General features: G+C 40.5%; 2 protein-coding genes across 2 annotated transcripts; both read left to right on the top strand.

Moving 5' to 3' along the window:
* The first annotated feature begins 148 nt into the window (after nt 1-148).
* Nucleotides 149-9,168, top strand: LOC124272724. The gene is made up of 6 exons (XM_046707929.1): nt 149-256; nt 1,868-1,934; nt 2,506-2,571; nt 2,922-2,995; nt 4,087-4,135; nt 4,619-9,168. The coding sequence occupies exons 1-6, from the start codon at nt 155-157 to the stop codon at nt 7,963-7,965; spliced, it is 3,705 nt and encodes a 1,234-aa protein (XP_046563885.1). The 5' UTR covers nt 149-154; the 3' UTR covers nt 7,966-9,168.
* Nucleotides 9,169-15,226: 6,058 nt separating this feature from the next.
* LOC124272726 (lectin-like) lies at nt 15,227-22,340 on the top strand. The gene is made up of 4 exons (XM_046707931.1): nt 15,227-15,382; nt 16,488-16,578; nt 21,583-21,647; nt 22,040-22,340. The coding sequence occupies exons 1-4, from the start codon at nt 15,307-15,309 to the stop codon at nt 22,150-22,152; spliced, it is 345 nt and encodes a 114-aa protein (XP_046563887.1). The 5' UTR covers nt 15,227-15,306; the 3' UTR covers nt 22,153-22,340.
* The last annotated feature ends 2,158 nt before the right edge of the window (nt 22,341-24,498 follow it).

The raw sequence follows: 24,498 nt of genomic DNA on the forward strand, positions 1-24,498 counted from the left end.
TTAGCGAGGCCTAAATGTCGATGAAAAGAGTATACCCTCGCTCGCGATTGCTGTCATTCGGCATTTCTCGGGCAGCTCCGCTGAACGTTCTTTTCTAATACTGTTCAGAGAAAACTAAGCTCACACACGGCAATTCAGATCGAATATTTCTAAAATGGCGGGCTGTTTCAATCCAAACAGCATGGAGGAGTTTATGGTGTCAGCTGATGCAAGTTTGAGACGATACGAAACAAATTTTGACAGAATATGTTCAAAGGTACATGTTTGTTTGTACACATTTGGCTATTTCACTCCACGGGTGATTCTAGATCTATTTTTATGGACTGTTTTCACAATATTTTCAAATTTCAGGGCATTTAATCTTTTGCTTGCGCATACATAGGCTATTTGTTATGTTGTTGACGATCACCCGGCGCTGATCGTGAAATAATTATTGTCAGTAATGAGCAGATTTTACTTGAGATAGCATGTGTCTGATTAAAATAAGCTATATTTTATGTTATTTTGTTTGCTTTTGTACGACTAAGCGGAGTAAGCGTGACAGATTAAACACCAAATACGCCTGCAATAAATCTGTATGATTACTATGAACACTGAACCTCTTCCCACAATGGTAATGCATATTTGTACAGAGATTGATTTGCAGGCATCACATAATTATGTTCAACACAAAACCTCAGTTTCTTCTTTATGTGTTACTTTTACAGTCCTAAATGTATTATTGTATTATGTTTTTAAACCTCATACGTTTTTGCAAAGCCATCATTGTTTGCGCGATTACTTGTGCTACAATGCCTTACAAGCATAATGTATATTGGGCACGATATATTAATATCTTTCTATTGATTCTGTGCCCTTTTTTTGTTCTATTTCTCAAAAGAGTCTTGGTATTTAAGTATCTACACGGGTTAGGACACAAGACTGAATATCAAGGCGTACAGAAATGTCAATTATGCACAGAGATCATGGAGATTAGTGGATGTTCTTAAAATCAAAATCTCCTATATCATTACCATTTGACACATATCTTAGTATTTGGAAAATAAAATAAGGTTTTATATTTGATGTACTTCATTATTTGAATTTGATAAACTATATAAATGTTCATTCACATTTGATGTTTTACTGTCAAATCATGCCTACTTATCCATGCTTATTTACATCACTCCTTATATTCCAATTATTTTCAGTTCTGTATTAGGGGTGTCACGATACACCAATCTCACGATACGATACGTATCACAATTTTAAGGTCACGATACGATACGTATCACGATACATAATTTTCTCGCCTTTTCATAGCATTACCTTACCGGCAACGTATTCGCTCGCTGATTGGTCCATCAAAAATGTCTAGCCAATCACAAAAGCTGTTAGTTTCCAACCTATTTTTTAAGTATAGCTAGCTACATCTATTTATCGGAGCGGTCTCATATAATTTTACTATCAAGACTTTGAAGGAGATGGATATAGCATAAAAATTTGAATCGATAAATTTTTAAAAAACGAATCGATACACGCAAGCATGTATCGCATATCTTATCGTCAGTAAAAATGTATCGATACATTCGCGTATCTCAACACCCCTATTCTGTATCATGTGTATAAGATCTGTTTACAAGTCTTTGCAATTTTGTCTTATGACATACACCCACTGCCCATGACATTAAAACAACAAATCTGTAATCATGGTGTGTGAAGAAAAGACCAAAATTGACATTTGCAGATTCCATAGGACAATAATTATACATTTTGAATTAATTGTGGTATCTTAGGTATGTATTCGTTGACCACAAGGATAAGATTAACCACCTTCACTGTTGGCCATTTTTTACACGTTTATCTGTCATGCTGCTGAATGTTTCAGTATGGACAGTCATTCCCAGATGACGACATAGTCTCCATGAAGACTGGTCAGATTGTGAATGACAAAGGTAATATTCCAATGTATCCTTTATGTCAACGTAAAAAGTTTTGATTTTACCAAAGAAAACCCATGCAGGACACAAATATTCCCCTGATGATGCTATGTGGCTCAGAAACAGCAACATGTATATCAACATGAATATATTGGCACGGCTGTTACGACTTCCTTTTCAAAATACAGGCATCAGATATGCTGGTCTCAATGTTTCACTCATTTGTAAGAATTCCAAAGCCTTGATGCTGATTGGTTGACTAGAAAGTTCACCTGATGTGACCTTGGATCTCCATGCAGGGAGATATTGTATCAGAGTAAAATATCAGAGTTTAATGTTTTCATTATTATCAGGGTGTTTTTGTGAGAAATTTGTAGGCTGCTTACAATTTATATGTTCTGTAAAGTGGTTGCTTTCTTAACTAAATATGGTAATATACATGTTATACAAAATCTACAAAAATTCATCAATGTTTGTGTTTCAAGGTGAAATTATGTTTTTCATGTTCAGCATGTTTATGATTGATCAGCGTGACTAGATCCGAGAAAGTTGGTATTTAACATAGATCTGTCTTCTTTTGTTGCAGGGACTATCAGGAATCTTAAACCAGTGTCATTTGGAGGATCTAAACTGGCAGTGACAAAGCGTAGAGGTAGTGCGATAGGGAAGGGATTGGTGGGGTGTTTCACTGACTTTGTGCTTGCACTGGCTCAGTGCAGTGAAGCTTTTCAATCATCTTCTATCACTAGTATCAGACAGTGTTTAGTGGCGGTGCTCATCTGTGGTTACATAAACCCTTCCCTTACAAAGCCATGCCTGCATTTCAAAGCCTGAGCTATGTTTATATTTTTATGAACAAATAATTTGGAGATAATGTTAGCAGGTCAGGGTTTTGTGGAAATGGGATATATGTTCTCTTAGTTCTTGTAGGTACAGGGGTTAACTATTTGAAATGAACCCAATATTTCACTCTCTTTAAGGTCATGTATGTTTTGATTTCAGCAGACAAGTTTGCAAAGGCTCTGTCCAACAGCACAATGGACATGTCCCAGAACCAATCTGTCGATGGTCAGTCTGTGAGTAAAATGTCCAATTTACCGTTTTCTCCACATTGCCACCGATGCATATAGAGCAGAACTTTGAAGAATTTGGCCACAGAACTATAACCTATGAATCTGCTCAATCTTAAATCTTTCCAGTGTAATGTTTTTAACCAATATTTGGTTTTGTACTTTTTCTGATTTATATGTGCAGTATGGGGGACGGCATTGTTAGAGGACATTGTTTTTGTGTTTCACTTTGAAATTTCCATAAATATGTATTAAACATGATAGTACACAATTTAACAATTCCGATGCTTGATGGGCATGTTGGATGGTAACACAACAACATATGGTATGGTATGGATTTACAACTTTTTATAATAATGATGATGAAGAAATCCATACCATACGTTGTTGTGAATACATGTATAACAATTGCTGTTTCAATGTTGTCTAGGTGCCAGTTGTTTCAGCATACTTCATGACATTTCTTCAGCAATTATTTTGTGAGAATCTTGTGTATTTACTGCCTGTAGGTGTCCATTACTGGCACCACCATGGGTATACTATAATTGTCAGAAAGTATTTTGGAGTGAAGTTTTATACAGTCGTGCCCCGTTTATCCGGACACTTGTGTTTTTCTTGAAATTGTCCGGATAAACGAATTTCCGGATATCTGAACCATGGAAGATATGTAAAACGACATACAAAGAAACAAACATAATAGACCTCAGACGTAATTTTTATTGAAAAGACATTGACAAATAACGATGCATACATAAATATCATCTTGTCAAATAAAGTAGTCAAGTCAATCATACGTGCGAATATACCTGTACATGCATCTGTCTGTCAAATGCTAGCAACCAATCACAAAACAGTTCAGATCAGATACGAGAAAAAAATGCATATAATTTAGCATTTTGTATGTGAATATGACCGTCCGGTTACGGAAACTGGATTTCCGGATAAGTGAGTAATTTTACAACGTTGTGAATTCGTTTTGAGGAATTTTCGTTCGGAAGGCGAGTTTTCCGGATATCTGAGGTTCGGATAAGCGGGGCATGACTGTACTGGCGCGTTATGTATGTACTTACGTTTACTAATGCTACAAAATGTTTCAGATTTACAGCAACTACGTGTCAGGCAGAGCCAATGTTTCCCATTTTGCAGGTAATTCTCCAAGTATCGTGTAGTTTACTTCCTTTGTGTTGTCATTGGTTAAGGTGTCCATGACTTCAAATCTTTATCTGAAGTAAAGATAAAAAAAGGTTTTGTTTGGAAAGAGAAGTTTGGGCAATTTGTTGTTTACTTTTATATTATCAAGTAACCTGTCAACACAAAATGTTTTGTCTAAAAGTGCCGGTGTTTGCAAGTGTGCACAGTAAACAGGCCTACTTTCACACAGTATTTATCATGTTGGATTTCCAAAACCAGGCTGAAACTTGGTAACTGACTTCCTGGTGAACATACTTAAGTGATTTGGCTGGAATATAGCTCCCTGGGAACCCTTAAAACAACACTCTTTTCACTTACACATTTAGGCCGAGGGTGTAGCCTAGTGGTTAAATTACTGATTTTGTCCAGCTGGTATAATGCTGAAAGTATTTGTAAAACATTCATTCACTCATCCACTTGCTTATGTTTAACTTTCAGATGATGCAAGCAAACTGCTCTCTTTCATCTGTGAGGATGAGAAAGAGCCGAGTGATGCAGAGACCATCAGCTCCAGAGACACCTCCAGCTTAGATGCTGAGAGGGAAGACCGCTTGACTGACCTTGAGTCGTGCTCAGATGAAGTTGATGGTGACCTTGACCTCTGTTCACCAAGAGCTGAATACCCTTGCAAACTGAAGCAAGATGTGTCAAGTTTCAATGACAATGTATGGTATTCTCTTGGAAGCAATCAGTCTCCGAGTTCGGGATCAGATTTGTCTGTAAGGAAACACTTTGGTTCCCTAAATTCTCAATCACAAGAAATATCAAGTAAAGCAGAGGACAGTATTGGCACAGGAGATCTGAAAGGGGCATGTGGAAGTTTGTCGAAGAGTAACATGGTACGATTTGATATGGAGAAGGGACTGCCAGAGGACAGTGGCTTCGAGAGTGGTCCAGGGATAAGAATGGGTGCTGACAAGATGGTTGGCAAGGGGCCTCTACGAATGTTTTGTTTGAATGAAGATAAGATAAACCGAGTCATGAATTGGGTCAAAGATCAAGCAAATGAAAATCGTCATCCTGGAGCTCCGATACAGCCAGTAACTTTGAGAAATCTGCTTGAATCCACCCAGCCAAACAAAACAGATGATGTTCTTCTCAAGTCACCATCAAAAATTAGAAAGAAAAGTGATAAAGATCACAACTTTAACAATCGGTCATCTCCACAACATCCTCAACTGTATCCTATAACACGACCGGTTGGTGATATGAATACGACATACACAGTACCTCTGCCCAGTGGGGACAATTCCAACAGGATGCCATTCTCACCTGTCGACCGAGGCAGTTATAACCAGCCAGAACTGCCTACATGCAACCAACACAAGACATGGGTGGTTGATGCTGGTTCTGGTCCAGTAGTTTCATCAAAGCCCACTAATACTGACAGAAAAAATGACTCATCTGAGCTGTTGGGAACTTCCCAAGATCTCACGACTGATGCCATGTGCCAAAGAAGAATTGTCCGAGCAAGAAAACGAGCATTCATTCCGATACAGCCTGCCTACACCTCTGAGCAGCTTTTCGACTATTTGACCTCTCCAGTGCCTAAAACAGTTGTTGAGATATTGTCTCCAGCTCGACCAAGTCGTGTACAAGCTGAGGAGGATACACTGCCTTGCCTGAAGTCTCCGCCTCCATCTCTACTTCGGCCAAGGGCTGATGTGTGGGAAGAGTCACAGCTTCAGGGCAGTCCCTCTCATCATCATCACTCACACATGAATTGGTTGAGCAAAGAAGAAAATTATATTGGAAGAGCTGTTGGTAACAATGGACATTACCCTATGAACAATCTGAACCAAGATGACACTACAGACAACAGTGGATGTTATGATGATGATGTTGTGATCACCAAGGTAAAGTTAGAACCAGGACTTGAACAAGCTGTCGCCTCCAGTCCGAGAGAACATACACAGCATAGAGAACATGCTGGCTGTGACATGAGGAACCAGTGCTGGCTGAAGGACAGGGTGTCGGAGAAGGATGATTCTGTGACGTTATGTGAAGGATTTGGATACTCCGTCCCAGAACATGGCCACATTATGTCTCCTGTACCTCAAGCCATCACTGCACTCAATATTGGCAGGAACAGGGGAACGCCGACAACCCCCGAACATAGAGACGACAGAATCATAGGAACTCCTAACGGAACCCCAAACGCTGCTGTAGGCTATATTTACAACCAAAACCTGGGAGCACCCATGCCCTTCAACTCGCAAGATAACAGTAAACATTGTGGAGGAACACCTGATGCACTGTCAGTTAAGTCAAGCCATGTTGACAACAGAAACATGAATGGAACACCCCAAACCTGCTTCTCTGCAGGATCTCGAAACAAGAAGCAGATCTTTGACCACTTGAAGCAAACAGGATCACAGTCCGATTCTAAGGTTGTCACTGAGAACGTTCTGAGTCGAGGTCATGTTAAGGCAAGGAGGCAGCTAACAATGGAACAGACAGGAAGAGGAACCCAAATGTTTCTCTCAGAAGGAGGACTGATGCTTGACAATGAACAGCTTTCTGCAAAATCAAGGAAATCACAATTGCAGTCAAACTTTGGGAGAAACAACAGGGAAAAGTTTTCTGTGGATCGGAACAGTTATGAAACTAGTTCTAAAGTCCCTGCTGGAAACAGGCAGGCAGATGAGTCAGGGGAACACCTGACCTCGGTTGGTGAAGGGAGAGTAGAGAAGAACTACCAGGTTAGATGTTCTGCACCCAGAGGTAGAAATATAGTCTTGAGGCAAAATGGAAACCAACAGGAGACTGTGGGACACCACCAACGTAGATCTAATCAGATGGATGAAACACCAGCTTCACCTGGAAGGAAGGTTGATGCTGGCATTTGTAGAAATCCCAAAGTAAGTTCCAGAAAATATCAGTCAGATGACCTTGTGTTATCTCCACTGAGAAACAGCAGATGTTCGTCAGTGTCCAGTCAAGGACTCTCCCCTTCATCACATCTGTCTCAGCTGCAGCTCAACAGCCCAACTCAGGTCAAGATTGAACGAATGAAGTTGAACAAGACTTCTAGCAAAGAACTGTTCAAAACACCAAAGGGATCTCCAAGATCAAAGTGTGCTAAACACCCATCCCAGATCACCAATGACCTATCCTCAAAGACAACACAACAGTGCAAAGACTTCTCCCAGAACTTTTACAACTCAAAAAGTAAAAACCCCACTGATGACAAGTCTAACCTTATGAGTCATAAGTCTTCTTCCTACAATGACTTAAGCAAATCTTCTAGAAATCATATTTCATCTCGGTCGCCTTCTAAATCTGACTCTGACAATTTAAGACGATCCATGCCACAACTACCAACTTCCCCACCTTTGTCACCAGCTGACAAACAGAAAACCTCATCAAACGAGTACCTGGTATCCAAGGAGAACTTCAAGAAGTCTCCGTATTCAAAAACTAAATGTTCAAAAGATTTGCAAAAGCCAGTTTTTCTTGTGCCAGACAGTTCCTGCATCAGGTCACTGAAGTCTGTCAAATCCTCCAAATCGATGACCTCAGAATCTAATTCATGGACAGTTAAGACAGGACTTAAGAAGATATCTCGGGATCAGTTCCGATCTGTGTACAGGTCAACAGACAAGAACCCGCTGTGGACAAGCACGCCAGCCAAAGCCAGGAACATGCCCGTCCTCAACCAGACCATGTCCACGATTCTCCTGGGTGAGGATGATGATGGTGCGTCAGATGAGGCCAACGATGATGATGAGGTGGAAACAGTCAGTCCCTACTCATTCAGGTCTGACAGCATCAATGGGATGTAGACTGCACATTGTGAGGAAAACTGCACACTCAGAGGACATGGTGAACACAGGTGGTCGCAGAGTTTAGCCTGACTCTTGTGACCTTGAAATATGTCCATCACTAGAGGCTGGGTGAAATTTGTTCCCCATGAACCAGTGGGGGATATTTGTTCTCCATGAACCAGTGGGGATATTTGTTCTCCATGAACCAGTGGGGATATTTGTTCTGTGTGAAGGGAAGGTGATATTGGCATTGTATGAAAGGGTGGGTGAAATTTGTTCATTACCATATGGGAAGGTGAGAGTGGTATGAGCATTCCTATGTTTGAGTTTATGTATTTGATTGAAACCATGTATCTGTGATATAAGGATTATATGCCATATGAAAATAACTTCCAGCTATAAGTGTCTTATTTCTAGACCTTACCTGCATGTTATATATATATCATGAACATTAAGTGTGTGACAGTTCAGTGGGTAGGTGAACAGTCACACTGAACAGGATCTGATCCACACTCTTCATCATGACGAAGTTACTTGAGAAATACAGTTGATGTTTGTTGTGATACAGACTCCCATGTGCCAAAATCATCTAAATATTCAGTGACAGTGTTTAAAAGAGTTATATGTACGTTTATCCTCACAGGGCAGGCGATGTTATGTGTGTTATTTCAGTAGATGGCCAGGCAACTGACTTACCTATACTGTATGGGTGATTCACTGTGGAATCTGCTATTGTGTGTCAGTCAAGGCTTCACGTTGGGCCTTCCAAGATTAACATGGTTCTACAGATGCAACTATGTTTAAACCAAGTGACTCAATATTTCATTTGAATATATATTTTTGCAAAATTTAGTGTGATTTTGTCACTTGAACAGAGGTTCAATACCTCAAACCGGTGCCCCCAGTTATATGAATGTGCTAACAGTTCTTGAAACGTTTTTCATGTGACTTGACTCAGTGGCGATCATCTCTCACATCTCCTGTTCCAGTTATTGTTTTCAAGTTTCGTAAGACGTGGCAGTGATGAACTTTTGTAAGTACGTTAGGTGCAAGACATGGAGCTATGAGGACGGAAGATGTCTTGTGCCCAGATGAGGTACTTACTTCATGTTGAAAACAGCCTGCTATTTCATGTTTGACATTTAGGCTGCCTCTCTGAGATTATTTGTATTATCTAGAATGAGATATATAATATCTGCTGATTAAACATTATTTCATTTATGGTCCTTGTTTGTGAGAAATTTGTTTGCTGTAACTGACAAAGCCACCAGTCTGTCCTCCCGGATCAGTGCAAGCAGGGAGATGTCACAAAGAAATAATCCTTGACGTATTTCTGATAAAACCTTATTCTTATTACCTAGGTTTTACTCAGAAAAGTCAGATGACCCGCTCACGATCGCCCATAAACTGTCGGGATTCGAAATAGCCATAATGTCTTGAAGTTAGAGAGTTTTACAGTTAACCTTTGTAGAGACTATCAACATGCACTGGGTTTGAGTGTACTAGAGTTCATGGGGGACGAAGCGTATATAACCACGCGGCACCTGTACACCGTGCTGCATGCCAAACGTGGACACATGAGCATACATATTGCCATTGCTCAGTTAATGCAATGCTCCCCTGCCGTGATGCTGGAAAACCATGCTCAGTTAACGCATGTGGATGAAGCACAAACCAATGAAAAGGAGGCCGATGACGTTATACAGCAAGGCTTGGTACCAATTTGCTTGTTGTTAATAAGGTATCTTAAGAAAAGTGTGTAAATATTCGGCTTATTCTGTTTGTCATCAACCGCTTCCGTGGTGTAGTGGTTAGAGCGTCCGCCCGAAGAGCGGAAGGTCGCGGGTTCGATCCCCGACCGCGTCATACCAAAAGACGTTAAAATATGGTACTTGGTCCTTGCCTGGCGCTCGGCATTAATGGGTACAACAAGGACTGGTCGGCTCGGAGTCAGTATAATGTGTCTGAGTGGGGTATTCATGCTTCACTGCGGCATGGTATCTGAGTGGGCTAGCACTATAAAACCAGCTTAAGTCTGGGCTAGTACAAGCAGCCGCACATACACATACACACGCATGCACGTCGTCATATGAGTGAAATATTCTCAAGCACGACGTAAAACCCAATTTCACCTCACTTCACCTCACCTGTTCGTCATCAAGTCAATCAATCAATCTTTATTCATACTGAAGGCCACAGGCCCATAGTATACAAGAACATAGTATACACTATCATAGAAAAGAATAAAAATAGTCAAATCACAATATGTCATATCGCATCAAAATGTATCACATCATATAACATCGCATTACACATACTTTGTCGTATCACATCATATCATAACACCCCATATTACATCATGTCATATCATACCATGTATCATATCATATCGCACCACATCATACCATATCGTAACAAATAACAATATGAGTACATACATTCTATGAATTATTATGTTTATTTCTTAGAGACAATGCTTGATAGATAAAGGTTGACAACTTACGGATAAGAACATTGTCATCAGTACTCATTAACAGAAAATTTCACCCTATCAGGATATACAGAATAATATCTTGGGACATTTTTTTCTTAACTCACAATATAATGGACAAATTAAGAGGAAGTGATATTCATCTTCTACACAATTAAGATCACAAAATGTACAAATTGTATTTTCCTCTCTATTTTATAATATCTCCCTGTTTCGATTGCCAAGTCATGTGAGGAACACCTAAACCGAGCAAAAGCCTTTCGAAATTTCTTGATATTTAGTGACAGCAGATAATTCTCTCTGTATATATGGGATTTAAACATTCTATAATAGAAACATTTACTTGACAATGACAGTGCTCCTACCCATTCTTGTGTATATATATCTTTGAGCCTTTGAGTAACATTATTCACAAAATTTGTATGAAAGTCAACATTTTGCCTTTGCCATACCTCCCCAAAACCTATTGTATTTAACAATTCTCGGATGTTAGTCACCCAGTTAGTCTTCCCGTTGTTATCGTACATTAACATCATATCATAACACTGTCTAGGGTATCTATCAGGTGGCATATATAACAGACGTATCTAATATTTTATTATTCTAGCCTTAGCAAAATGTGTATGGGAAATCTTCCACAATCTCAATATACCATGGCATTAGGTGTACTTACTTTCCTCCTAAACATTTCTTGCAAGTATATAAATGTATTTTCTCAATTACATCAAGTGATGATCTTTAGGGAGAGGACTGCAATAACTGGGTTACACTCTCAAACTTTGCTAAGTTACCGCATATCAACCTATATCTTTTACCTACACTCTATTACATCCACGGATGTAAGGGAGGAAATGTGTGAAGTGGCTTCACACGTTGACATTCCACGATATGCGGGATCAAACTCGGCTTCTAGTGTGACAAGCGAGCGCTTTAACCACAGGGCTAAGTAATGAGCTCTGTTGTCACCTGCATGGTTTAGTGTGTATGCATAGACTTGCACACCGACCAGCAATATCAGCCTGTTCACAGTGATCAGTAGGCCTCACAACTGTGCCACCCAATACCAGACTCGATGCTGTGTTGCTGTTCCATGTGTGTACTGCCCGTAGACGAGTGAAAGGTGCCCGGCATCCAGGACTTATGTAGTTTTATTAACATTCGTTTTTGTGGGGTTCCCGAACTGACCATCAACATACTAGTATACGGGAACAGCCAAGACGTCGAAGTGTGTAACTTGGCAGAGTGGGAATGCTTTGAGCCTTTTAAGAAAAGAAAAACAAACTGTTTTTTAAAGACACACACACACGACCCATTAAAAGCTTATTTTGTGTTGTGATTTGTTGCGACGTCTGTACTGGACGGGCTGGGGGATTTGAAAGTCAACGTGAAGTTAACACACACTTTCCATCAATCTTTATTCATGATATCGGCGAGGCTGAAGGCTTATAGTACACGGTGTGAGGGGTGTTACACATTCACACGCTTTCTTTCATAGCATGAGCAAGGAACACATATCAATTTCCAAAACGTTTCTGCAAACCTCTTGTCATTAAATTACAAAAGTTGTCAACATTTCGATTGACGTAAAACAAAATGCTATTAAGGCATTAACCTCTTTAATCATTGTACTATACTTTGTGACATTCGTCTTCGATATAACGTCTCACTTTTTCTTTGTTCTTATAAAATGGGGGCCGTGGGGTAGCCTAGTGGTTAAAGCGTTGGTTCGTCACGCCGAAGACCCGGGTTCGATTCCCCACATGGGCAGAATGTGTGAAGCCCATTTCTGGTGTCCCCGGCCGTGATATTGCGTGAATATTTATAAAAGCGGCGTAAAACTAAACTCAGTCAGTCTTAAAAAATGCAGACATATCTCTGCCTCTTTCAATAGTTTTTTTGATAGTTTCAACGAAGTCGAGAATGAGCCTGTTTAAACTACTTTAGGTTTACATTAAAGAGATATGGATTGGCAAAGCCCATGCACCTGACTCAAACGAAAGGAAACTGCGCATATATGTAATTAGTTCTGTCCTGTTGCTACATGTAAATTGTATCACCCATATCCGATATCCACAAAGTTCCGACACCATTGGTTCTCTGCTCAGACACGTGACACAGCGTCATAAGGCACTTCAAAAAATATCTGTAAAACCGACACGAACCGCCGTGTCAGGCAAGGTCAAAATATTCCCATTCCTTGACATGCTGGCCTCGAAACTGGCATCCATCGTGTGAACCTCTCATTGTCCTCCAGACAGTGCTAACTAGTCGTGATTCAGGCGCTCTTAGGATGGTTCCATTGGAAACCACGTTGTACCAGCGAGCAGGCTTACTCTCAGTACATCTACAGGTTAATCCTTAACAGCATTATAGATGGTTAGACTTCATGTAACTTGTCAATAGCAAGATTGGCATCGATTCTACAGTGACACGGTCTGGAATTTACACACACGCACACACACACGCACGCACACACATTTAATGTTTACATCCTCTTAATCATACATCCTCCGTTTAATAACTTCTTCACTCTCAGCTGCTGAAGGCCTATGGATGGCAATGTGGCCTAGTTGTTAAGAGTGTTCGCTCGTTGAAACCATCCCCTCGCAGTAGGGGTAGAGATATGAATAACAAGTGATTTCGGCTAGGGGTGTCAAGTATGAACATTATTTTATTTAAAAAAACCAACCCAATGATTCAATTACTGAAAATAACAACACGACGGAGTGATTCTGATCACAACGCCTTGACTATTTCATGTTGCCGGTACGTCTCAAGAGAGTCCGGTATACCTACGATAATCGGATCCAACTCTTCTCCGAGCATTACTTGCTAATGTTCACAAGCACTGTCTGAAAATATTTAAATCAATACTGTATTTTCAAATAAATTAATTATGTAAAAAAAGAACACGTTTTTAAATGTGAAACTAAGAGAAAATGTATTGACTGTTTGGAAATTGGAGTGAGTGAGTGAGTTGAGTTTTGCGCCGCACTCAGCAATATTCCAGCTATATGGCGGCGGTCTGTAAATAATCGAGTCTGGACCAGACAATCCAGTGATCAACAGCATGAGCATCGATCTGCGCAATTGGGAACCGATGACATGTGTCAACCAAGTCAGCGAAACTGACCACCCGATCCCGTTAGTCGCCTCTTACGACAAGATAGTCGCCTTTTTATGGCAAGCACATGGGTTGCTGAAGACCTATTCTACCCCGGATCTTCACGGGTCTTGGAAATTGGAAATGAGGCACTGAAATATGCAGATGAAACTAACTGTCAAATGAAAGATGCAACTGACAGAATTTTACGTGACACAGAAATATTGGATCATGATGCACAAATTTAAAGAATGGACGCACATATTACGTCCGGAGGGATGCACCTTGACTGAACCACATTCTTGACAATCAACAATGTTCCTGTAATTAAATAAATATCAAATATTACAGTATATCACACTACACAATTTCATTGATTTACAAGACCCTAATATTTCCTATAGGATCCTTGAAATTACTAATTGGGGTCCTTTAGACCCGTAGTTTCGCAGGTCAAAGTTAAACTCTTGCTATAATCCCCTTTGTCCCTTATCAACCTTATTTTCCGTATAGTCCAGACACATGATCAGACATCGACAGTTTTCTATCAGTTGGTGAATGCGGATACGTTTTTACGCAACTTTTAGCAATATTTCAGCAATATCATATCAGGTACTACCTAAAGAGGTTCCGACATGAAGAATCGAACCCGGAACTTGGGCGCGACAAACTATCGCTTTAACCACTGAGCTACCACCTGACCTAACACAATGAAAGTAGGTCATGGCCTACGTAGTACTCCACGACGGTATTCAATGTCACGCGACTGTCTATCTGCCAAACCGAAACTGACGAAATAAAAAACCTACTGCGTTGTGAACTATGGTATGTTTTATCCTTAGAGTTTAAAGTTACCGTTCAAAACTCTCTCAAAGCAAAAGAAACATCCCAATTACATAAGTTAGAGAAAAATTAAACCAGACAGCTGTTCGGAGGCCATGCACTGGCACAAATCTAGTCGAGGCTGGTGTTATCTGCACCATTGGGCTGTATACCACAGCTGTCATCAACAACAACAATCTGATGTAAACAGCGAGAGCATGGAGAATCTACCAAAACAACGTGTTTTCCTTGGGATGGTTACAATATACTGGAAAAAAATGACCTGGTTTAAGTAATCAAAAAAAGTTTCTTGTCATGCTTTATGTCCAGAGCAGAAAGTGTTGTGAATATACAGTTGTTCGGCTTTTCTACTTGATCTCTCTCGTGTGTGTGTGTGTGTGTGTGTGTGTGTGTGTGTGTGTGTGTGGAAGCTGCCACTGATTGAGTTGTAATCCTGGATTGGTGAGTTATTATGTCGGTTAATGTAAGAAATTAAGAAATTATAGATTTAAGAAAATATTGGTTACGATGGTAAAAGATGTCAAATACATCACCGAGCACGAAAATAAACTTTTCCACGAATTCTAGACGCCAACAGCATGTGTTCTGAATGATCAACATGAAATGAGGTACATTCATGGTGGTGTTACCCCAAAGGGGTACAGTTTGATGTACCCTGTGTAACTGTTTCCTGATGAGCGGACACACGGTCGCCCTGCCTCCCCAGTCGACGCTACAGCCACGGCGTCCCGACAACACTCCCCCCTTGCTGCACTAATAAGACGATCACGTTGTTGACGAAATGAATGCAGTAATGTATCCGGTAGAAGATACACACATGAGGTAATGTTTACGTCACAATTCCGAGAATTTCACGAGACAGGCGGAACGTGAGTGAGTATATATATAGGGGAAGTGTTGTCGGGAGCCACTCTCCTCCACCATGACGAACACTGTGCTGTTTGCCCTGACTCTGTGTCTGGCCGTGTGCTACACCTCGGCTTTCCTCTTCACCAACAGTGAGTATTATGGGGATATTTATTCATGAAATGAAATGTACAAATCGGATTGATCAGAGTAAGGTCGACAGTTAGATACAAATTAATGACCAGTGTCACTGAAATGCACAACAATATTCAGTAACGAATTAAGGATGAAGCCTATGAATGTGCAGTGAGGATACCCAACAACACTGACCAATCAATTATACCCGGTGTGCGAAATAGCCACTGGCCCGCTAGCCCGTGGCTAGTAAAAATCCAGCCGAGTCAGTAAATCTACACATGCAGTCACTGGCCCTCCTGGCTAGTGAATTTTCATGGGGCCATTTTGTAAATAGATGTATATCACTCTCTCCGACGTATTACGTTATAATACACTTTTAATTCATGAGAGATTATGGCCTGGTAGAAATGTTCCTCATGTCAGAAGGGGGCGGTGGGGTAGCCTAGTGGTTAAAGCGTTCGCTCGTCACGCCGAAGGCCCGGGTTCGATTCCCCACATGGGCACAATGTGTTAAGCCCATTTCTGGTGTCCCCCGCCGTGATATTGCTGGAATATTGCTAAAAGCGGCGTAAAACTAAACTCAGTCAGTCAGTCTTGTCAGAAGCTTAATGATGAAACTCGTGTCATGCCGACAATATCTTATTCTCACCTATTTTTGTAATCTTTTGCTACCGTCACATTTCGGGATAGTGAATTATTTTGTGGGCAAGTAACTTTCAGGCACAGCCAGCCTGACGGGATAGCAAAATTAGGAAACTATTAAGCATTAGGTCGATAAATCACTGTAGACCATTAATTTTGACAGTCAGCTTGCATCACACAGTTGTTAGTGTTTGTTTCCAGACGTTTTGTTGTTGTTTTTGTTGTTCGAAATTGAAAATCGTACACATGCAAATTCCACGTCATACACCAATCATTGTACACACAGCTATGGCCATCAGGAAGTGCAAGTAATGATGCACTCTCAAAACATTCATTATTATCATTGATAGACTCCGAAGTTCCCTTACTTCCCCATGATTAACTCCCTCAGTCAGTAAGTTAAAACGTCTACAACATGTGTCATTCCGGAAATATCCATGTATATATCGTCGTTACCCTACTGCGTTCTGTTTACAGATTGTGGGTCGGGCTGCCGAGCTGGATCTTGTGCGGGGCAGTTTGGATGTACGCGGTGTCAAGGTGACCTGTGTGTGAAGCGCATTAACAGGTATACACAACAACCCACCACCCTACACTGAGCGATGGGGCTCTCTCCACACCACCATATCTACAGATCTACAACGCGATTAAATGTTTTTGTTGAAAATAAGCTTGTGCGCTGGCTGAAAACACAAAGTTCAGATACGGGATTTACAAAACTAACGAACAAATATTTTACGTTCGCTTTGATGTGCCTTTTTCATGTTGCCACCCTTTTTTTGCGTATGACTGTTTAATAGTTATTCACCGTCAAATGTCATTGGCTGTAACTGTCGTAACTGGTTGTATCTGTCGTTATTCATCGACCAATGTCATTGGCTGTATCTGTCGTAATTGGTTGTATCTGTCGTTATTCATCGACAAATGTCATTGGCTGTATCTGTCGTAATTGGTTGTATCTGTCGTTATTCATCGACAAATGTCATTGGCTGTAACTGTCGTAATTGGTTGTATCTGTCGTTATTCATCGACAAATGTCATTGGCTGTATCTGTCGTAATTGGTTGTATCTGTCGTTATTCATCGACAAATGTCTTTGGCTGTAACTGTCGTAATTGGTTGTATCTGTCGTTATTCATCGACAAATGTCATTGGCTGTATCTGTCGTAATTGGTTGTATCTGTCGTTATTCATCGACAAATGTCTTTGGCTGTAACTGTCGTAATGGGTTGTATCTGTCGTTATTCATCGACAAATGTCATTGGCTGTATCTGTCGTAATTGGTTGTATCTGTCGTTATTCATCGACAAATGTCTTTGGCTGTAACTGTCGTAATTGGTTGTATCTGTCGTTATTCATCGACAAATGTCATTGGCTGTATCTGTCGTAATTGGTTGTATCTGTCGTTATTCATCGACAAATGTCATTGGCTGTAACTGTCGTAATTGGTTGTATCTGTCGTTATTCATCGACAAATGTCATTGGCTGTATCTGTCGTAATTGGTTGTATCTGTCGTTATTCATCGACAAATGTCTTTGGCTGTAACTGTCGTAATTGGTTGTATCTGTCGTTATTCATCGACAAATGTCATTGGCTGTAACTGTCGTAATTGGTTGTATCTGTCGTTATTCATCGACAAATGTCATTGGCTGTATCTGTCGTAATTGGTTGTATCTGTCGTTATTCATCGACAAATGACATTGGTTGTATCTGTGTAATTGGTTGTATCTGTCGTTATTCATCGACAAATGTCATTGGCTGTATCTGTCGTAATTGGTTGTATCTGTCGTTATTCATCGACAAATGTCATTGGCTGTATCTGTCGTAATTGGTTGTATCTGTCGTTATTCATCGACAAATGTCATTGGCTGTATCTGTCGTAATTGGTTGTATCTGTCGTTATTCATCGACAAATGCCATTGGCTGTATCTGTCGAATTGGTTGTAATTGGTTATTATCGACAAATGTCATTGGCTGTATCTGTAAGAATTGGTTGTATCTGTCGTTATTCATCGACAAATGTCATTGGCTGTATCTGTCGTAATTGGTTGTATCTGTCGTTATTCATCGACAAATGTCATTGGCTGTATCTGTCGTAATTGGTTGTATCTGTCGTTATTCATCGACAAATGTCATTGGCTGTATCTGTCGTAATTGGTTGTATCTGTCGTTATTCATCGACAAATGTCATTGGCTGTATCTGTCGTAATTGGTTGTATCTGTCGTTATTCATCGACAAATGTCATTGGCTGTATCTGTCGTAATTGGTTGTATCTGTCGTTATTCATCGACAAATGTCATTGGCTGTATCTGTCGTAATTGGTTGTATCTGTCGTTATTCATCGACAAATGTCATTGGCTGTATCTGTCGTAATTGGTTGTATCTGTCGTTATTCATCGACAAATGTCATTGGCTGTATCTGTCGTAATTGGTTGTATCTGTCGTTATTCATCGACAAATGTCATTGGCTGTATCTGTCGTAATTGGTTGTATCTGTCGTTATTCATCGACAAATGTCTTTGGCTGTATCTGTCGTAATTGGTTGTATCTGTCGTTATTCATCGACAAATGTCATTGGCTGTATCTGTCGTAATTGGTTGTATCTGTCGTTATTCATCGACAAATGCCATTGGCTGTATCTGTCGTAATTGGTTGTATCTGTCGTTATTCATCGACAAATGTCATTGGCTGTATCTGTCGTAATTGGTTGTATCTGTCGTTATTCATCGACAAATGTCATTGGCTGTATCTGTCGTAATTGGTTGTATCTGTCGTTATTCATCGACAAATGTCATTGGCTGTATCTGTCGTAATTGGTTGTATCTGTCGTTATTCATCGACAAATGTCATTGGCTGTAACTGTCGTAATTGGTTGTATCTGTCGTTATTCATCGACAAATGTCATTGGCTGTATCTGTAAGTAATTGGTTGTATCTGTCGTTATTCATCGACAAATGTCATTGGCTGTATCTGTCGTAATTGGTTGTATCTGTCGTTATTCATCGACAAATGCCATTGGCTGTATCTGTCGTAATTGGTTGTATCTGTCGTTATTCATCGACAAATGTCATTGGCTGTATCTGTCGTAATTGGTTGTATCTGTCGTTATTCATCGACAAATGTCATTGGCTGTATCTGTCGTAATTGGTTGTATCTGTCGTTATTCATCGACAAATGTCATTGGCTGTATCTGTCGTAATTGGTTGTATCTGTCGTTATTCATCGACAAATGTCATTGGCTGTATCTGTCGTAATTGGTTGTATCTGTCGTTATTCATCGACAAATGTCTTTGGCTGTAACTGTCGTAATTGGTTGTATCTGTCGTTATTCATCGACAAATGTCATTGGCTGTATCTGTCGTAATTGGTTGTATCTGTCGTTATTCATCGACAAATGTCATTGGCTGTAACTGTCGTAATTGGTTGTATCTGTCGTTATTCATCGACAAATGTCATTGGCTGTATCTGTCGTAATTGGTTGTATCTGTCGTTATTCATCGACAAATGTCATTGGCTGTATCTGTCGTAATTGGTTGTATCTGTCGTTATTCATCGACAAATGCCATTGGCTGTATCTGTCGTAATTGGTTGTATCTGTCGTTATTCATCGACAAATGTCATTGGCTGTATCTGTCGTAATTGGTTGTATCTGTCGTTATTCATCGACAAATGTCATTGGCTGTAACTGTCGTAATTGGTTGTATCTGTCGTTATTCATCGACAAATGTCATTGGCTGTATCTGTCGTAATTGGTTGTATCTGTCGTTATTCATCGACAAATGTCATTGGCTGTATCTGTCGTAATTGGTTGTATCTGTCGTTATTCATCGACAAATGTCATTGGCTGTATCTGTCGTAATTGGTTGTATCTGTCGTTATTCATCGACAAATGTCATTGGCTGTATCTGTCGTAATTGGTTGTATCTGTCGTTATTCATCGACAAATGTCATTGGCTGTATCTGTCGTAATTGGTTGTATCTGTCGTTATTCATCGACAAATGTCATTGGCTGTAACTGTCGTAATTGGTTGTATCTGTCGTTATTCATCGACAAATGTCATTTGGCTGTAACTGTCGTAATTGGTTGTATCTGTCGTTATTCATCGACAAATGTCATTGGCTGTATCTGTCGTAATTGGTTGTATCTGTCGTTATTCATCGACAAATGTCATTGGCTGTATCTGTCGTAATTGGTTGTATCTGTCGTTATTCATCGACAAATGTCATTGGCTGTATCTGTCGTAATTGGTTGTATCTGTCGTTATTCATCGACAAATGCCATTGGCTGTATCTGTCGTAATTGGTTGTATCTGTCGTTATTCATCGACAAATGTCATTGGCTGTATCTGTCGTAATTGGTTGTATCTGTCGTTATTCATCGACAAATGTCATTGGCTGTAACTGTGTCGTAATTGGTTGTATCTGTCGTTATTCATCGACAAATGTCATTGGCTGTATCTGTCGTAATTGGTTGTATCTGTCGTTATTCATCGACAAATGTCATTGGCTGTATCTGTCGTAATTAATTGGTTGTATCTGTCGTTATTCATCGACAAATGTCATTGGCTGTAACTGTCGTAATTGGTTGTATCTGTCGTTATTCATCGACAAATGTCTTTGGCTGTAACTGTCGTAATTGGTTGTATCTGTCGTTATTCATCGACAAATGTCATTGGCTGTATCTGTCGTAATTGGTTGTATCTGTCGTTATTCATCGACAAATGCCATTGGCTGTATCTGTCGTAATTGGTTGTATCTGTCGTTATTCATCGACAAATGTCATTGGCTGTATCTGTCGTAATTGGTTGTATCTGTCGTTATTCATCGACAAATGTCTTTGGCTGTAACTGTCGTAATTGGTTGTATCTGTCGTTATTCATCGACAAATGTCATTGGCTGTATCTGTCGTAATTGGTTGTATCTGTCGTTATTCATCGACAAATGTCATTGGCTGTATCTGTCGTAATTGGTTGTATCTGTCGTTATTCATCGACAAATGTCATTGGCTGTATCTGTCGTAATTGGTTGTATCTGTCGTTATTCATCGACAAATGTCATTGGCTGTATCTGTCGTAATTGGTTGTATCTGTCGTTATTCATCGACAAATGTCTTTGGCTGTATCTGTCGTAATTGGTTATATCTGTCGTTATTCATCGTCATTGGCAAATGTCATTGGCTGTATCTGTCGTAATTGGTTGTATCTGTCGTTATTCATCGACAAATGTCATTGGCTGTAACTGTCGTAATGGGTTGTATCTGTCGTTATTCATCGACAAATGTCATTGGCTGTATCTGTCGTAATGGGTTGTATCTGTCGTTATTCATCGACAAATGTCATTGGCTGTATCTGTCGTAATTGGTTGTATCTGTCGTTATTCATCGACAAATGTCATTGGCTGTATCTGTCGTAATTGGTTGTATCTGTCGTTATTCATCGACAAATGTCATTGGCTGTATCTGTCGTAATTGGTTGTATCTGTCGTTATTCATCGACAAATGTCATTGGCTGTAACTGTCGTAATCTCCCATCAGGATATGAATATAAACATTTATGTAAATATTCCCTGCAGGTTTGGTGTGTGTGTCCCATACTGTGGACTCGGGGCATTCTGCAACCCAGTTGGCTTCTGTAACGGTGAGTAACCATGTCGGATATAGTCTAAATACTTTACAACTAAAGAAAACTAAACTGTAAGGGACGAAACTAGAACCCATGTAACATTAGCAATGGATAAAATTAAAATTTAGTTTGGTCAATTAGCAAACCGATCGAGAAAGGTACATATAATTGTGTACAAAAAGATCAGTATTGTTTATTCAGTTATAGAAAAACAGTCGCGAAAAGAACATAAACAACTTTTTGTAACAAAAATATAACATGAGTAGTTTTGTTTGATCAGTTATAAGAACGTTGGAGATAAGTACGTACAGACAGTGTACAAAACACGTAGGCGCTTTTGTTTGAGGGTCCATTCGCTCTGAGCTTTAGTATTTTGACGTAATACTAACTATGGGTGTCTGTTACAGACTGTGACGATTCCAACTGTGAAATATGTCCCTCCAAGTATCAGTGTGATCGCTGTAGGAGGGGGTACAGGGTAGAGGGAGGAGGCTACTGTGTTCGGGAGCGCCGACGGTGAACGCCACGCCCACCTCCGTCCAGACCCTCAGGTCTACCCTGTATGATGGGAGATCGTGATGTATGCATATTTCATGCTGTCACCTGTCTCTCTGGATTGTAACGTTACCAGCTGACTCAAGCTGAAATTTGTGCCAACTCTATCTGTTTTTATTTGTGTATACGTTGTTAATAAATGTTTTATATTCACTTGTTTCTTTTCGTAGTTAGAAACCCAAGTTCCAGAGTAAGGTTTTACGCCGATTTTAGCAATATTGCAGCAATATGACGACGGGGGACACCAGTGGATGAAATAAGCCAAACATACGGTTAGACATCAGTCCTGATAACTTCAAAATGTTACCAGCCCCAAATGCATTTAACCAGACCAAACAATCCAAAGAAAATAACTCAATTTTTAGTCACAATCAATAATTTAATGAACCTGAGACATGTATTTACTGTCTAACAGTCTATTCACAACAGCCATTATTATTACTCGGATGTATGGAACATTTTATCTACAATTATTACCAGTCCATCGGGCTGGTTAGCTGTAAATGTTGACCGTCCGTCAGAAATCTAGCCCGTCTCGGGCGGTCGGACGAGTGTCATACACTGAAAACATCCAAAATGGGCTTCACACAATGTACCTATGTGTGGGGAATCGAACCGAGTCAGGGTCTTCAGCGATACGGTATTTATGACATATGTCAACCACAGAGAGTCCCACCACAAGACCCGGCCATTTTATTCTTCCGGATTTTGACCTGACACTGGCGATAAAACACAAACCAATAGTGCGATAAAACACAAACCAACAGTGTGCAAACCATGGCCGAAACCTTTGAATAACAGTTTCATAGAGTTACCTCCCTTATAACAAACCACCGCGAGTTTAAAAGACCTTTGAAGTTTCATAGGCATTTTATGTCGACTTCAATCAGTTAATGCTAGTGGGTTGGGAAGAGTGCTGTGAGAGGTATTTCAAGTGTGAGAGAGTGTGGTTTTACGCCGCTTTTAGCAATATTCCAGCAATATTACGACGGGGACACAAGAAATGGACTTCACACATTGTAGTCATGTGGGCAATCGAACCCGGGTCTTCGCCGTGACGAGCGAACGCTGCAACAACTAGGCTACCCTACCGTCCCTATATATACGAGAGCATCCCTTACAACTTCCTGTAATCTTCATGTACCTGGGTGTGCAGTAGCAGGTATGTCTGAGTGAATATTGATAATCGCTGCACTCAGAAATATTCAAGCTACACAAATATTAGCTCTATATGTAAATAGTTGAGTCGGGCATAACAGTGGTTCAAATGAGTACCCCCGGGCCATCGCTATAAGATGATATATATACAGTACACGTGAACTCGCCTGACCACCAGAAACTCCCCTGAAGGAATTCTCCACCTACAACAGGTAATGGTATCTATGCATGTGGCCATTTATGGATGAATAGAACTGGGATAGAAATACCAGAAACCAAACATACCCAGAGGTCGAAATGTTTGAGACGAAATTGTAGTAGAGTGTTTTAAAGAGTAACCTCGCTGTGCATGCCACGAAAATGACAGCCATCAAATCGTGATGTATCGTACAGTGACAGGCTATCAGATTATCAGGGATATATATATACGTGTCTAGGGGATATATACTCTAAATGTAGAATCTGACAATATCGTAAACAGTTTGTGCTCTGAGGACCGTGTACGAGCTAAACGGTGCCCTGTGCCACGATGTTGTGGGTTTTTAATGGACAGCGCGCAGATCAGACTGATGGATGGTTGTTCGGCAGCTTTACCCCTGCGGGTTCCTTCTTGCCTCCTGCCCAGCACTGAGCACACGAGAGTGAGTGAGTTGAGTTTTACGCCGCACTCAGCAACATTCCAGCTATATGGCGTCGATCTGTAAAAAATCCAGTCTGGAACAGACAATCCAGTGATCAACAGCATGAGCATCGATCTACGCGATTGGGATGCGATGGCGTGTGTCAACCAAGTACGCGAGCCTGACCACCCGATGCCGTTAGTTGCCTCTTGCGACAGGCATGGGTTACTGAAGATCAATTTTAACCCAGATCTTCGCGGGTCTGAGCATATGTAGTGTCTGCTTAGGCAGGTGACTTCGTTCAATGGGTACCCGACAGGAAGATTATACTCCAATGATTGAAAATCTTGTGCAGCCTGATCCGTTGGCCTGGGTAAGGTTGCGTCATGAGAAGGCTTTGGGTGCGGATTTGGAGCGTTACAAATGTTCGTAGTAGCAGCAGCAGCAGAACAAAGTAGCAGTAGTCGTAGCCGTCGTCGTCGTTGCGATCGTAGTAGCAGTAGCAGTAGCAGCAGTAGCAGCAGCAGCAGTAG

This window comes from Haliotis rubra, unplaced genomic scaffold (assembly GCF_003918875.1).
Source record: "Haliotis rubra isolate DU_JTF1 unplaced genomic scaffold, ASM391887v1 Scf172, whole genome shotgun sequence".
NCBI lineage: Eukaryota > Metazoa > Mollusca > Gastropoda > Lepetellida > Haliotidae > Haliotis > Haliotis rubra.

Excerpts from the sequence above, each read along its gene's own strand:
- LOC124272724 (XM_046707929.1), top strand. The coding sequence starts at position 155 with ATGGCGGGCTGTTTCAATCCAAACAGCATGGAGGAGTTTATGGTGTCA. Across the intron at positions 2,996-4,086 it reads AATCTGTCGATGGTCAGTCT|ATTTACAGCAACTACGTGTC; the intron begins GTGAGTAAAATG and ends AAAATGTTTCAG. Across the intron at positions 4,136-4,618 it reads CAATGTTTCCCATTTTGCAG|ATGATGCAAGCAAACTGCTC; the intron begins GTAATTCTCCAA and ends TTTAACTTTCAG.
- LOC124272726 (XM_046707931.1), top strand. The coding sequence starts at position 15,307 with ATGACGAACACTGTGCTGTTTGCCCTGACTCTGTGTCTGGCCGTGTGC. Across the intron at positions 16,579-21,582 it reads TGTGTGAAGCGCATTAACAG|GTTTGGTGTGTGTGTCCCAT; the intron begins GTATACACAACA and ends TATTCCCTGCAG. Across the intron at positions 21,648-22,039 it reads CCCAGTTGGCTTCTGTAACG|ACTGTGACGATTCCAACTGT; the intron begins GTGAGTAACCAT and ends TGTCTGTTACAG.